The sequence below is a fragment of the Cyrtonyx montezumae genome, unplaced genomic scaffold (genome assembly GCF_038088225.1).
Source record: "Cyrtonyx montezumae isolate F1298 unplaced genomic scaffold, pur_monq_1.0 scaffold_3, whole genome shotgun sequence".
Taxonomy (NCBI): Eukaryota; Metazoa; Chordata; class Aves; order Galliformes; family Odontophoridae; genus Cyrtonyx; species Cyrtonyx montezumae.
This window is the reverse complement of record NW_027072034.1, coordinates 50,452,735-50,467,650: the sequence shown is the minus strand read 5'-3', so window position 1 is coordinate 50,467,650 and position 14,916 is coordinate 50,452,735. Positions and strand designations below refer to the sequence as shown.

At 33.7% G+C, this 14,916-nt stretch overlaps 2 protein-coding genes across 12 annotated transcripts in view; one reads left to right on the top strand and one right to left on the bottom strand.

Annotated features, from left to right (window-relative positions):
- The window catches only part of GK (glycerol kinase), a 499,514-nt gene that overhangs the window by 57,643 nt on the left and 426,955 nt on the right, over positions 1–14,916 (bottom strand). The window lies entirely within an intron of this gene.
- DMD (dystrophin) overlaps positions 1–14,916 on the top strand; it is a 961,436-nt gene that overhangs the window by 689,645 nt on the left and 256,875 nt on the right. For all 11 annotated transcript variants that reach the window (XM_065741536.1, XM_065741534.1, XM_065741531.1 and 8 more), the window contains one exon: positions 10,201–10,412. In XM_065741536.1, the coding sequence (XP_065597608.1) occupies positions 10,201–10,412 (212 nt within the window). The remainder of the gene's footprint in view (positions 1–10,200; positions 10,413–14,916) is intronic.

Here is a 14,916-nt window from a genome sequence, read left to right as displayed (position 1 = left end):
TCAAGAATTCTTAAATTCATTGCCTGTATGCTTCATTAGTTAAATACTGAATTTCACATTTCTAGACTTAAACCACTACATAGACCGTTATGGTTTTGCATTAACAAGCAAAAAATTATATGAAAAATGTAGTATATGAAAGTCAATGCACTTTGATAATGCTAATAGCATCCATGTTTGTGTTCAGAGAAAGTAAAATGTCGTTTTATTAATTTAATGTCTCATTTCTAAATGCAGTCACAGACAAGTTATATTTCTCCTGATTTTTTTTTAATATTTTGTAGGTAGAGTGTATGTTGCAAATGCTACCATCTATGAACAGTTGATTAATAATTGTAAATTGTTTTCTCACCAGTAGCTTAAATAATGAAATGTCTAGAAAAAAATATTAACAGATACTTAAATAGATAAAAAGATGAGTATTAAAATAAATAAAAATATAAACACATCAAATGGCTCCTAATTAATAATTACATTTTTAAGACATAATAATGATTTATTGCATTCTTTGAAAACTTTCTTACAAATTTAAAACTATATTTTCTAGATTACTTACATATTTACTCACATAAGTAATCATATTAGTCATAATCCTTTAGCTTCTGTTTGTGGTTCCTTCCATCATTCTAGATATTATTTTTAAAATTGATGTTAATCTTCATAATTACATGAGGAAGCTTTAAGTAAGTAGCTAAAACATCATACATGTTTAGGTGGGAGTTCAGTCATGCAATTGCTATTTTCTACAGACAGCAAACTAAATCAAATAAAACATATGTTTTGAAAGATGATGAAATCGTTCTAGAATGGGATCCGTCTAGTTTTCAGATAACAGAATGTTACTAAAAAGTTATATTTTTGTAACAACTAAGTATTTGAACCTGTGCAGAAAAAAAGTAATTATCTCTTGGTGGCTCGTCCATGTGGACCGTGCTGCTGTTGTTGCTGCAGATTCTTCATCCTGCTTGAACAGTAGGACCGAGTGGGTCGGGGGACTGACTGATGCAGCTGGGGCCCTCCATTTCTTCATAAATTTCCAGCTCTATTTAGGACCCTAATGGCAATGAAGTGCCAATAATTATTCCTTCATCTGCCTATCCATCTCCCTAGTAAATACTTAAATATATATATATATGTGTATACATTTTCTGTTCTTGATTTTTCTTTAGGTTTCTAGCAATGCTACATTTTGGTTCATTACAAAATATCATACTAAATCCTGATGAACCTTACTTCTCCTGAGATTGTTTATTTCTCACATTAGAATTCTACAGATTGTGCAACATTTTAAAAATGGAAAGCAAATGGTCTTCCACTTCATGAACACCATGATCTGTTCCCTTTTTCATTTAGTAGAAAAAAGATACCATGAAAACTTGCATGTGAAAGGTGATAACTGTTACACACATGATAATTTCATCAGAACTTGAAAATCCAGTATGAATACATTTTGTAGGATCCATATTCCAAATGGAAATGAAATTTCCTGCATGCCCTCCTCACTGCTCAGCCATAGAAGCTGCTTACTTCTTGTTATAAGATAGTCCTTTCTTTAGATGTGCTACCAGCTTTGTCTGGTTTCTAACACCCACTCCATTTAGCAAGGTATAAAGCATGCTTCACAGTGCTGAAGAATTATTCGCTTGGTGCTTAGTGGAAACCACTTAACAGTTTTCAGTTCATTCTGTTTGATTTGACACTTCCAAAAGAACAGTGACCTTCATTAGTTTGATCATATGGAAACAGCCTTGTTACCAGAAGTGATTTTAAGATATAAGAAAAATAGGCTTACCCTAGTTAAATGAAGCAAAGTTGAACTGCAGACTTGCAATAACTGGAAATAACTGTACTTCAAAAGTATCAAACAAGAAAATAAGATTATGAATATATGTGTATATGTTTAAAAAAAACCAAAACATATAAATCTGTTTAACTCTTCTTTAGCCTCTTTTGTTTGGGAAACAAAAGAAGGTACCATTTTTTTGCCCAGAGCTTTCATGCCATGAGAGGTCTTTCAGGTACGTTCTTATTGTTTTTCGTCACCCCAAAAAGACAATTGAAGACTTCGAGTGCTTCTGCTTCATGGTTTCCCTTGTAAGATCTTTTTTTTTATCTGTGCTTAGAAACTAGAATATTGCACAGAAGCAGGAGAGGATTAGATCAGTTTTTTTGTTTTTCTGTCATATTACTTGTTCATTATGCAATTTAATTTGTATACATTTTGTTATGCCTGATGTTTTTGGAAGCCATAAGGTTTTTTGTTCATTTTTAATCTGGCATTACACGTTACCTTAAGGAATAATCTTTCTACAAGTAATAGATTTGTGATGCATAAAAGCAATGTCTGAGATCTTGATGAAATAAATGAGAGACTTCACATTAATCTAGGAATTCTAAGTTCCTGCTCTGACATTAGTTTTTGATTTATTGGCTATATCCTCTCATCCCAATACTGACAAACTAAGAGATGAATGAAATGTTTTAGATGACACATATTAGGGTTTTTTTTCATATTTACCTTAGTATTGCAATAGTTTTCTAATGCCAACATTTAAGAAGAAAGATTTTTAAGTATCTGAAAAAAAAAATCTAAGAAATACCTCTTTACAAGAAGAGTTAAACAGATGAAGTCTAAATTGCTATCTGAGTAGGTTGGCTCCAACTGTTCTCTACTGTATACTCCTCCTTACCTAGTTCTACTCCATAATGATAGCCTACAGACAGCAAGTTGGTAATGTTACAACTGTTCCTGTGACACCTTCAGTACTTCAGCATTTAGAACAGAAATGGTTTAAAATTATCCTAGTTGATCTCTGCATCTACCATCAAATTACTCTTGTTAGACCAGTCTCTCTAAAAGAGTCACAATTGTTCATAAGAACAGAGCCAACATCCTTTTGTGTAGGAATATTGTATGATAGACTTTAATAAAGTAATATCTCCTTGAGGATGACAACTCAGGTCAGACACCTCATGTTTTGGAAGGCAGCAGATGAGTAGGTAGAGCACTTTCAGTAAGAAATAATTGACAACTGGAGAACTTTCACTTCTCAAGAAAAAGAAATGCTAGTTTATTTACGTATAAAAATTAAGAACAAAATTTTGAAAAATGGCATTCCTCACGGCTATTTGCTTATTTGCTAATTTGAGTAAGTTTTGTTTAACACTTTCATCAGTGATCTGGATGAGGGGATCATCCAGTAATTTTGCAGACAGTATCAAGTTAGGCAAGATTGCTGATCTGCTTGAGGGCAGGAAGGCTCTGCAGGGAGATGTGAATAGGCTGGGTCATTGGACTGACTCCATTCACGGGGCATTGAACAAGTTAAATGCGTGGTGCTACACCTGGATTGTAACAATTCTGTGCAGTGATACAGTTTTGGGGCTGAGTGCCTGTGAAGCCGTGCAGACTACAAAGATCCAGGGACATCAGTTGACAGCCAGTGTGCTCAGGTGGTCAAGATCCCCAGTGGCATCCTGGCCTGTATGAGAAATAGAATAGGCAGCAGGACTGGGGATAGTTGTTCTCCGGCAAACAGTGTTAGTGAGATCACGCCTCAAATACTGTTCATTTTTAGGCTGCTTATTACAAGGATGTTGAATTGCTGATTTATGTGCAGAGAAGGGTGATAAAGCAACTTCAAGAGACTGGAGAACAAGAGTTGTGAAGAGTGACTGAGGGAGCTGAAATTGTTTAATCTGGAGAAGAGGAGGCTGATGGGAGACCTTACTGTTCTCTACAACTGCCTGAAAAGAGACTACCAAGAGGGAGGTTTTGGTCTCTTCTCTTGGATGGCGAGTGATAGGATGCAAGAAAAAGACCTCAAGTTATGTGATGGGTAGTTTAACTTGAAAATTTTGAAGCATTTATTTTCGGGGAGGATGATCAAGCACGGGAACTGGCAGCCCAGGGAAGTGATGGAGTCCCTATTCTCATTTAAGAGAAATGGGACTAAGTTACATGGTTAACGATATTACTGAGTAGATCAAGTTGGACTTTGTCCTAAAGTTGAGGTTAATGATTCTGTTTGATCTTGAGTGTCTTGTCCAACCTCAATCATTATAAGAACATTTAAGAACACACTCATAATTTTAAAATTGGAAAAATTTTGTTCTATACATTTGCAAAAGTTTCAGCTAGACTAATTTAAATGAAGAAAAATGCATAGCTTAGTTCAAAGCATATGAAATAAGATGGAATTCAAAATTCAGTACCTGGGAATTCAAAGAAAAGTGTATTATGTGGTTGCAACTCAAGTAGAAATAAATCCAACCTGATGGACTATTCTGGATAAAAAGAAGATGCTTAAAATGTATATTTGTTTTTGAAAGATGCTTTGAAAAGTATTTAAACTCTGTGGGAGATGTATAAGTAATTTTTTTGGATAGCACATCGTTTAAAAATTACTTGTATTAATTACTTTGAAGTGGTATTCTTCTTGGATAAGCGATATCAGCATTGGTTGTGGGCAGTTTTTAGGAAGTATTCCCCAAAGTCCTACAGGTTTTGAAAAATTTATTTAACACTTGCTAATATTACAGTTTCAAGTGTAGCTCCTTATAACATGTCTTGCACTCTTCCAGAGCTGCCTTGTCCATGTACTGTCATGTAATGTGTTGTGTTTTTGGTCATATAACCATGCAGATAATGCAGTTATCTGCAAGCAGTTCTATAGCAGCATTTTGTCAATGCAGTACAACTTCATCCACCACTTTTCTAACTTGCTGTACTTTGTCTGACAACTGAAGTTATTACAGTTGATAAAGAATATAAACTTTTTTCTTCCTCTCATTTTCATTCTCTTCAACAGTGACAGCCCATTCTGTAAGGCTACTCAGTCCCTTAAGAATGAAGATTTCAGATAGCCCTTTTTCTCAGTTCCTATTCCTACAAAGGGGAGAGGAAAAAATTAAAATTCAGGGTATTATGATGAGAAATATAGAACTATTCATAAATCATTTTCTCTAATTGGCTGCATTTCAAGCTGAGTGTGTCTTTTGATCATGCTCATTGTTGCAAGGTATAAGTAAATCGAAACACTCTCACATGCATATGAAAAGACTTTCATTTTTCAGCTAATGAGTATCAGTGCATCAGTAGTTTCTTTTAGTAGCATGAATTATAACTGACCATAATTCTATCCTGTGGTTGTATTCTGCAGGTGGTCAGATTGCTTTAAAATGTATGAAGATACAGTGAAAATATTACTTCTTTAGGAAACTGTCAATATATTGATGACAATGCTTTTGAAAAGCACTCTCCTACAGGTCAAAATGAGTGTGGTTTAGAAGTATGTGTTGGTCAAGGAAAACAGGTTTTCTACTTGGCAAATTCTGTTCAATTGTTCACTTTTTTTGGAGTCCATTCTGGATTTAATGCACTTATCTAAATGATTTTAAAGATTGCCCTTTTTTCATCTTTGCTTAGGCTAAACATAATGTACAGTAACATGATGTGATTGACAGCTTTTTCTCATGTTCCTTTTCTGTTGTTTCTTCCGCTGTTGCATTAAAAACAAGAGAGTGAGCTCTCAGGGAACAGATTTATATTTGTCTTATCAATACCAGGAAATCTCGACAGAGAAAACAATTTTTTTTTTGTTTGTTGTTTCTCTGCTATTGTACTGAAAAACGTAACACAATTTTATGAATATACAAAATTGAATTTTAAGTCAGTAGCCTCCTTCACTAAGATTGTTCTTTTCCTCCATATACAAAATCAATAATAACCAGATTGTGAAATGATTACATGAAATGTTTTTTTTTTTGCTTTATTCTTACTTCTAACAATATACTAAACTATTTGACAATTCAGCAGAATTTTTTTTGTCCATCTTACTGATGTAGTCACTGTTGAACAGCTAGTGAATAGTATCGATGAAAAAATAATAACTACCTTGAAATATCTTATTCATCTGTGATACTTTAGTGTTGGACTGTGAGCATCCGGAGCCATTCTAGGATGCTTTTCTTGTAAGCAAGTGCAGAACTTGTGTGAGTCAAGTAAAATGATAACTTCAGATGGAGCCCTGCATTTAGGAAAAGTATGGTTTTGAAATAACCTGAAGTGGAGAAGGTCCTGCAAGATTTACTTTGTATAACATATTGTCTTGGACTGTATATTAGCATGACATTTGTCAGGCTTATGTAAGCATACTGTGACTACTTCTGTGTGTTCTATTTAGTTTACTAGTTCTGGCAGCTGTAAAAATAGCTGTAAAATTTGTTTATTAACTATAAAAGACTAATGGCAGCATTGAATTTTGCAGTCATTTTAAATAATGGCATATACATCTGCTTGTTTGCAATTTTCCTTCTGATACTCAATTTGGATTTGTTAGTTGTAATATATATTTTGTTTATAAATTCAAATAATAGCAACATAGATTAATAAATAAATATATATCAAATAATGGCAACATAGGTTTATATATATATAATTATATATATATAAAATTCATTTGGTCTGTGAACAAAATACTGTCTTTTTTTTTTCAGACCATCTCTTTGCAGATTGATTGGTAAATAAAGGCTATAATGAATAATTAAGAGTCCTCTTAAGATAGTTTTGAATTCGGATTCTTACAGTAAACATAATGTGCTGGTTCCAAAATTAATTAAATAAATGAAGTAGGAGAAATTTGAATACAAAAGGTGCCACACTAAAAAAAAAAAAGAGATTTAAGTTTTGAAATGTTGAAGACACAGCTTTTAAGTGTAATAAATAATATTAACTTAGATGCTTCAGATCTCAGGAAGACAGCCGTTTGACACAGTTACTAATAATTTTAAATCCTTGTACTTCAGTGATTTTAATAGTGCACATGGAACCAAATTGTTTTTGTCTACCTGGATGTTTTTGTTGTGCAGTCATCACAGTATGCACGTGCAATGATCCTCACAATAAAATATAAACATCAGTGTCTGAGCTCAATAGTATTCTATTGTGATTTACACTACAATAAGAACGAATACATTACTTTTTCTGGCCAAATCTTACCTTTTTTTTTTTTTTGCTAGACTGAATATTCTTATTTAATAGGTTTTGGTACATTTTGTTATCTTTGCAGTAGCCTTTGGCTGTTGGCATGTTTTTGTTTTATGTAATTTTTGAACATTTTAGTGCTATGTATTGGAAATCTTAAATTTAGGGCAGGAAATAATGATCAAATTGTTTTCTTTATTTTTCTAAGATTTAGGCAAATTATTTTCTGGAGCAGCAGAGTCACGTGCCTTCAGTTCATTTATGTTGCTATTTTTGGAACTCTGTTTCTTATTCTAAGGTTGTTACTATAGTTCCAGGTGACTGAACACTAAAACAAAACAGAATATTCTTAAATATTTTTTTTCACCAATATTCCTGTCAGCATCCAGTCAGACAAAGAATTTCATATTTTCCAGTGACCTTGCACAACAGCTCATGATATTCGTAATTCTTTATAAATTGTCTTCTTGTGTCCAACAGCCTTTTGAATAGCACTTCTCTGATCCTTTTCATCTGCAGTCAGTAAGTCTGACTGATCATGCATGGTTTGCTGAGTTCAATTCTAAGGCAACGTACTCAGACTGGGTTTTCTGAAGTTCTTCATTTGGCATAAATATGCAATTGGTATTTCCTTCTGTGTAAAATATCCTACTAGAGGGTATATATTGGAGCAATATATATATGTATCTTGAATAGACATTGATTCAAACTAGAGGTTTTCAGTACATTTTTGAAGTGAATGATGGTATTTTCAGCTTTAGAGAGTGTTTGTTTGTTTGTTTTAGTTTTTTATTAATAAGAAAACAACTGAGGGTCGGTATTCAAATGAGAGCATTGTTTAGAAGATATGAACTTACAATACTGAAGGGATTTTCATGTTACAGAAAATTAAAGGATGGAGTTACATGCCATTTTTTTTAATTTATCTCTGCATATTTTGTCTTCTGTAGTACTTCACTATTTGGTATAATCCAGCTCAGAATTAGCTCTGTAGACATTATGGTGTATTTATCACCAACTACAATACTTTGTTGAGTGGGTTAGTCATTCACTGGTTCAAGAAAAGGAAATAATTAACTTTATTTTGTTCAGATTATCCAGTAAATTCCTGAACTTTCCTTCATATCTCTAATATAGCAAAATTACTTTGCTTTATAAAAATCACTGTTATATATAAGATAATATATAATTAATTTTATAATCATATGTAGATTTAAAAAAAAAAACCCACCATGTTAAGTATCCTCATCAGATACTTTTTTTTTTTTCCTTTTTTTTGAGGGAGATAATCCATGTGTTTCACGAGGAAATGGGTTTCAGAGTGTTGGGGGAAGTATATTCAACCACTTGTGTAAATGGGCTCCTAAGATGTCCTGAATGCATTTTTCATAAGACAGCCTGATTCCACTTATGAGGGGAAGAATTGGTTATGATGGAATCTCAGGACCATGGTACATGATTTAAAACTCAGACTTGCTGAGAGAAGTACAGTCCCTAGAGAAGGACTGCTGATATATGTTACTTGGATACAAATCTCATGGAACATCATATCCACCTAGAAATGTTTCAATTTTATGTTGACAAGAAGCAAAAGTATTTCTTATTTAGAGTAGCTGTTTTAATGAATTAATATAATTGTACACCCAGTTTTCTTTAGAGAGAGTTTTTCATCCAACTCTTTAAAAGCAACAGCAACAACCTAAACAAAACTGACAGTGAAGCAAAAAGATGTGATTTTTGTAGTTGTCTCATGAACAAATACAATAAGCAAGCTATTACAGTTTTGTGAGCTCTGTTGACTGAAATTTCCATGCTGTCAGGAATCACAAGTGAACGTACTGTTAATTCTCAGTGTCTAACAGGGAAAGAACTGGAATAATATTGTGAAATTGGTTAGTTGTTATAGCACATATGCCTGTGAAACTGAGACATTAATTTCCCACAGCATAATCCTTGAGCCACATGCTCTCGCCATGATATCAGGATTTTATTTAATCAGTTCAACAACATTTCTGTTATACGCTATTCCTTTACACCACAATTTGTTTGTTTTTTAAGGTATACACTGAAGCTTATAACAGAAATCCACCATCCAGCCTATTCCTGGTGTGCTCTGATTGTGCTTCATTTTTCCCATTTTTCCCAACAGCCTCATTTTCTTTGACCTGAACCTGCTACCACATGTGCTTACTCACGGACTTTTTCCCTAGGCTTGAGTAGGGGATACTGACTGTTTTTCTTCTCTTTCCCTAAACATCGTCTGAGTCCCTGCAATAATCTTTATACCTTCTTCCAGAAATATGGAGCACTGATAGGCGGAGGTCTCCTTTCCCTGCTGAAGCATTTCTTATCCCTTCAGTCTTTAGTGCACACCTCTCTGGAAGGAGCTATGCAACGTGGGATGCAGTATCAGATCTGCGATGTAGTGTTGGTTCAGTAATTTCATTTGCTTTCAAGTATTCTAGGAATCACTGTTCCCTTCCGTGGAAGATCTATGAATTTTTAGCATAGTGAAGCAGTCTTAAAGGAAAGCAGCTTATGCTGACTGAAGTCAGGAAATTTAAATAGTTTTTAAAAAACGACTATTTCTTACCATAGAACAAAGCTTTTATTGTTTGTGCTTTCTATTTAGTAATTTATTTTTGTCATGTTTTGTCTTGTAAGACTAGGGCCCCTGATGCTTTACCTAGCAGTTTTGCTCTGCTACTAGTGATTATTGTGTTCACCGCAATCAGTTTCTTTCAAATAGTGTTTTAGATAGCCCTTGCAGGCTGCTAACATTTGCCTTAATGAATTAGGAAAGTGTAACCATTAATTATATCTTGCAATGAATCTTAAAACAAAATTACTGAAGTCCCTGAAGGACTTGCTCTTCAAAATTATTAAGCCTTGAGTTCGTTTGGTAAGAATTAAAGATGATTGCTGTTCTCATTTCTCAAACGTGATTGTGTTTCTTAATACTGTTTGAGTCACAAGCCTGTCATTTCTGTCTTTCTATGCAACAAAACACACAATGTTCACCATAGTATCATACTCTATGGCCCACAACAGTTTATCTGCTCTTCTTCATTAAACTGAACTTACTTCCAATTACAGCTGAAAAGTACCAGAGCTCTCCAATATGGTAACTTCTAAAAATACTTACTCAATTAAAAAAAAAAAATAGAAAGGCTTTTAAGTTACTCAACTTTTGTCTTTCCTTTATTTTTCACCAGTTGAAAAGATACAAAGCCAGTGGGATGATGTTCACGGACATCTCCAAAGCCGAAGACAACAGCTTCAAGAGATGCTAAAGGATTCAACACAATGGCTGGAAGCTAAACAAGAAGCTGAACAGGTTCTTGAAAAAGCAAAAGCAAAAATTGAATCATGGAAGGAAATTTCCTATACAGTGGAAGCTCTGAAAAAGCAGAACGCTGAGCTTAAGGTCTGTATTAAGAAATAGGAATTTAAGGTAAATAATCAAAATGTTGATAGATGATTGAAAATATTTCTGCTTGTGTTAGTTACATTTTTAAAGCAAATGCACTTTAGAGGTGCAGTGACAAGTCCTTTATCTCTTCCCATTTCCAACAAAAATTTACTAAAAAAAAAAATTTACAAAGTCTAATATGTGTCACATACTTCTTGCATGAAATTGGTCTTGTAAGTCATAGGAAATAGCTGGCTAATCTTGCAGGAAAGAAAAAAAAAGCCCTACTTCTTCAACACAAGTATTTCTCATCTCATCTGTACACCAGCCTTAGCTGAGGTCCTGGCACTGCAGACTGGAGAGCCTCTAATATTGATATTTCTGTCTATATTTTCAGGGAAGTTGTATAGGTTGCCTGGAGATAGTTAAAAGAATGAAAGAAAATGAAAAAAATGAAAAACAAGCTATTTTAAAATCAGCTATTTTTTGATTTTCAACAAAATAGTCTCACTAAGTTCAATCTTGGCAGGTTATTAATTGCAAATATTCTGAAATAGCTAATTTTATGTCTTTGGCAAATATATTTTCACATTTTAGGTTTTAAAATGTGTATCTCAGTTACCTTAATTAGCTGAACTACACCTCAAGCAATGCAGATACACCCTAACTGTTACATCAGCTTTTAAGTTTCTTATTAAAGAAATAGTCATACTTTGGTGACATTTCTCATGAATAAATTTTGAGAACAGCTGTTTCAGATTAACAATATCTCATTTTCTTCTTGGGGACAAACAAGATTGAAAACAACCAGTTGATAGCCTGGGAACCTGGGTTCTGCCTTCATTTTAATGGAACATTACCTTTTTGTTATTCAGGAAAATAGCTACACAAATATTTTCTAATATGTTCTACTCTTATGACCCAGTATTGTTTTTATTTTTTTAATTCCTAGCACTCAGGCATTTGGCTAAAGTTTGTGGACTTTATCAGTCTTATTTGCCTTATTCCTTTGATGTCTCTCGGGGGCATAAAAACTTTCATCATCATCTTGGTTTTGGACTGGGAAGTGGTTTTCTTCTTTAAGATTATGACATAAAGATCATTGCTTGAGATGGTTGGGTTATAGTGAAGAATAACAGTCGCTCACTAGTGTATTGGAAAGAGTTAGAGATTATGTATACTACGCTCATTCAGCATAGACAACTCCCATTTCTCACTGTCCTTCTGCAGAGATGGAGCTTAGGCTTCTGCCCAGTGTTTACTTTAAGAAAAAAAAAAGGAAAAAAAAGTTTCGAAAAAGTCAATATTCTACCTCTGCAGAGAAAAAAAAAAGAAAATTTAAATTAAAACCTAAAAAAAAGTACAACTGTTTTCTGCAAACCATCTTACGTCTCACTGTGTAGAGTCTTAGGTCTCAAATACAAATTACATAACTAAATAAATGATTGAAAATGTTATTTTAGAAATGAATTGCATGTGCACTTTCTCTTAACAAGCATATGCGAGGATTAGAAGAGGTTCATCTAAAAGTGTATGGTTCATGAAAAATCATGGAGTTTTTTGGAAAACTTAGCAAAGAATAGGAAAAAAAGGATGATTTTTTTTCTCCTTCATCTCTTTGTAGAGAAAATATACTTGTATACTCATTCATAGATTGTATCTCTGCATGAACAAGTTTTTGAAAGGCCATCTGTGAAATCTTTTAACTTCTGTAGAAGATAAGCAGCAGTTAGGATATCAGGACCTTATGCCACTCCTGTCCCAGTATGAATTTAATGTTGCGTGCTGTGTCCAGTTACAGATATTAGACTGTAATTATAATTTAGCTGTTGAAGCTGGTCAGACTCATGGCTAATCTTCAGCTTAATTTTCTTTGCCCTCATGATGATATGAACATCCACAGGCTCTACTGTTCCAGGCATATGTTCATTTGTTTCATTTTGCCTCTCCTTTCTCTCACAAGTCTGTAAAATATTCCCCTCTGTCTTAGAGAATCTTCTTTTTCTTTTTTTTATATCCCCTCCTTTTTTTTTTTTTTTCCACAAGCTTTCATAGAGGAATTATCTTTGTCTGCCAGTAATTCCTATTGTGTCAATTCCCTCGTGAAAGCTTCTCAAATGTGACAGCATCAGCTGTTGTGTTCATGCTCAAGATAAGGGGTCATGAATTCTAAGCAAAACTGAAATCTTATTTGAATTTAACAGCTTTATATTTCTTCTGTCTACCAGTATCAAAACTGAAGGACCCAGAAATATATCAAATCTGCAGAATAAATATTTTCCAGGTTTCTGTGCCAAACATATATATTTTGATGTCCCCTGAATAAGTAGAGTAAATACACTGTCTTTTGGCTTGCTGTTACACTGATGAAAACAAAGCTGTCATTTGTATTAATTTCTACTGGGAGGAAGAGAGGTGTCAGTGAGAATCTTAAATGAATTATTCAGAATATTAATTTTGTCAGCATTGTATCACAGCACAATTTAATGTGAGAAAGTAGTCACCAAGTGTTCTGTTTTTTGTTAAACATTATAGGTCTGCCTAAAGACAGATTAGTCAGTGCAGAAGTTCTCTGCTCTTGAATTCTGAGTCAGTGTTTGCATTAATGCTCTTCTGTAGTGCATCCTTATACATGGGTAAATTCAGCAACACCTGTTCGATTATTTATTTATTTTTACAATTCCAGCATAAAACTAAAATCTGTAACTAGCTTGTATCTGCACAGTAATGGTTTTTAATAGAATTTGACACACTCATTACTGACGTTTAAAAGAATAGGAACTGCAGACAGTGTAGCTGCTAATTAAAATTATGACTCCTTTGAGAGTGAAGTTATATCAAAGCTGATTTGCTAAGAACTAATATTTTGTTGGTTTTTTTTCATTTTATTTTTTAGTTTGATATTCAAGAATGCCATGAATTCAATTTAAAAAAAAATTGCAGTTATGTAAGACAGAACTTAATGGGAGTTGATAGGACAGGCAGTTAAAACATTTACTTCAACATTTTCTTCTTAGGTGTGTACGCAAGGAGTAGAGTTGAAACAATGCATATGCTCACCATAGTTGGTGAAAAATTACATACCAGTTTCCAGTAAAGTAGAAAATCCAAATTGTTTCTGTCACAAAGCTCTATATCCATGATTTCTTTCCTGAGTGATGATCTAGTCTTGTAACATCAGGAAGTTAATGGATTAGTGTTGAAGTTAATGGTGAGAATCAGTGCTTTTGGAAATAGCCATGTAATGAATCTTTCTACATTTTTATTGTAAAACTGGGTTTAGAATGTTTTAAAAGGTCATAAACATTACTTGGAACTGGACAAAACGTATTTATTTATTTTTTCCTGTCCATTAGTTTACAATACAGAAAAAAATGCTGAGGCAACTTTTCTTTTTAAAGCAGCAAACAGTCAATCTGATGGAATGCTCTTGCTAGAATAAAGTAGCAGTATGCATGCATAATGCAGAGAGAAAGGCAGTGTATGATAAAGATTAATAGATGTAACTACAGAATGGATGCTTGCTATAAAAGAGACCTACAAACCTGAAATAATAACTTCTGTAAACATTATTTAGTTTTGTTTTTATAGTTTTCATTGTGTGTGCATAAATATTAAAAATCACATATTTAGTATATATAATTCCATCAAGGAAGTAGTTAAGAAACTATTTCTAGATCACCTCCTGCCTTAATCTTTTTCAAAGGAATGCTGCTGGTTCTCAATACAGTTATCAGTGCTCTTGACTACAGCTCCATGCTTAACATGAGAGAATAACTTACAAAAATTATTTAAGCAGCTTTAGCTTAGCTGCATTTAACATGTTCAGGTGATTCTTGGCGAGTTTGTAGGCTCCTCCTAATGTTGCATTGATAAATCTAAAATCTCTTGCTCAAAATGCATACTTGGGTTGCTGTCTTGTTGTCCGAGGTTATCTGGTGCACAGTAAACATTCTGCTCTGACTTGAGGGAATAACACAGGAAAGAGAGGAAATAGTTGTTTTCAGTTTCAAGTTATGGAGGGGACCTAAAGATGGTGAAGCACCTTTTAACAGGCAACGGTTTTGGGGAAAGATAGATAACAATAATAAAACCAACAGAACTCCTGCTATACACTTTTCAAAGGTCAAATCAATTTCAGTCCCAGTCTTAACCAAAATCAACTTACAGGCTTTCTGAGATGAAAACATTTGAACACAGAATGTTCAAAAATACTATTTTTTACTTTGTGTTTAGACTGTTTAATCACAGATCACATGCTTAAGTTCAGCTTTCTGTGGAGAATTTATTATCAGAACCAAAACAGGATTTTATGAGGAATACAACTTTGCACGCGGAATGAGAGAAGAACGAACAGTTCTTCATATAGGTCTCCTAATTTTGAGTATTAAAGCACACTAGTAAAGAGAGTCAAGCCTTATCATTTCAGTTTTGGGGGGAAATAGTATCTACTGTTTACACACAACTTAGTGTTTCTATTGGCAAGTTCAACCATCTCCTTTCATTTGCATCGTCCTCC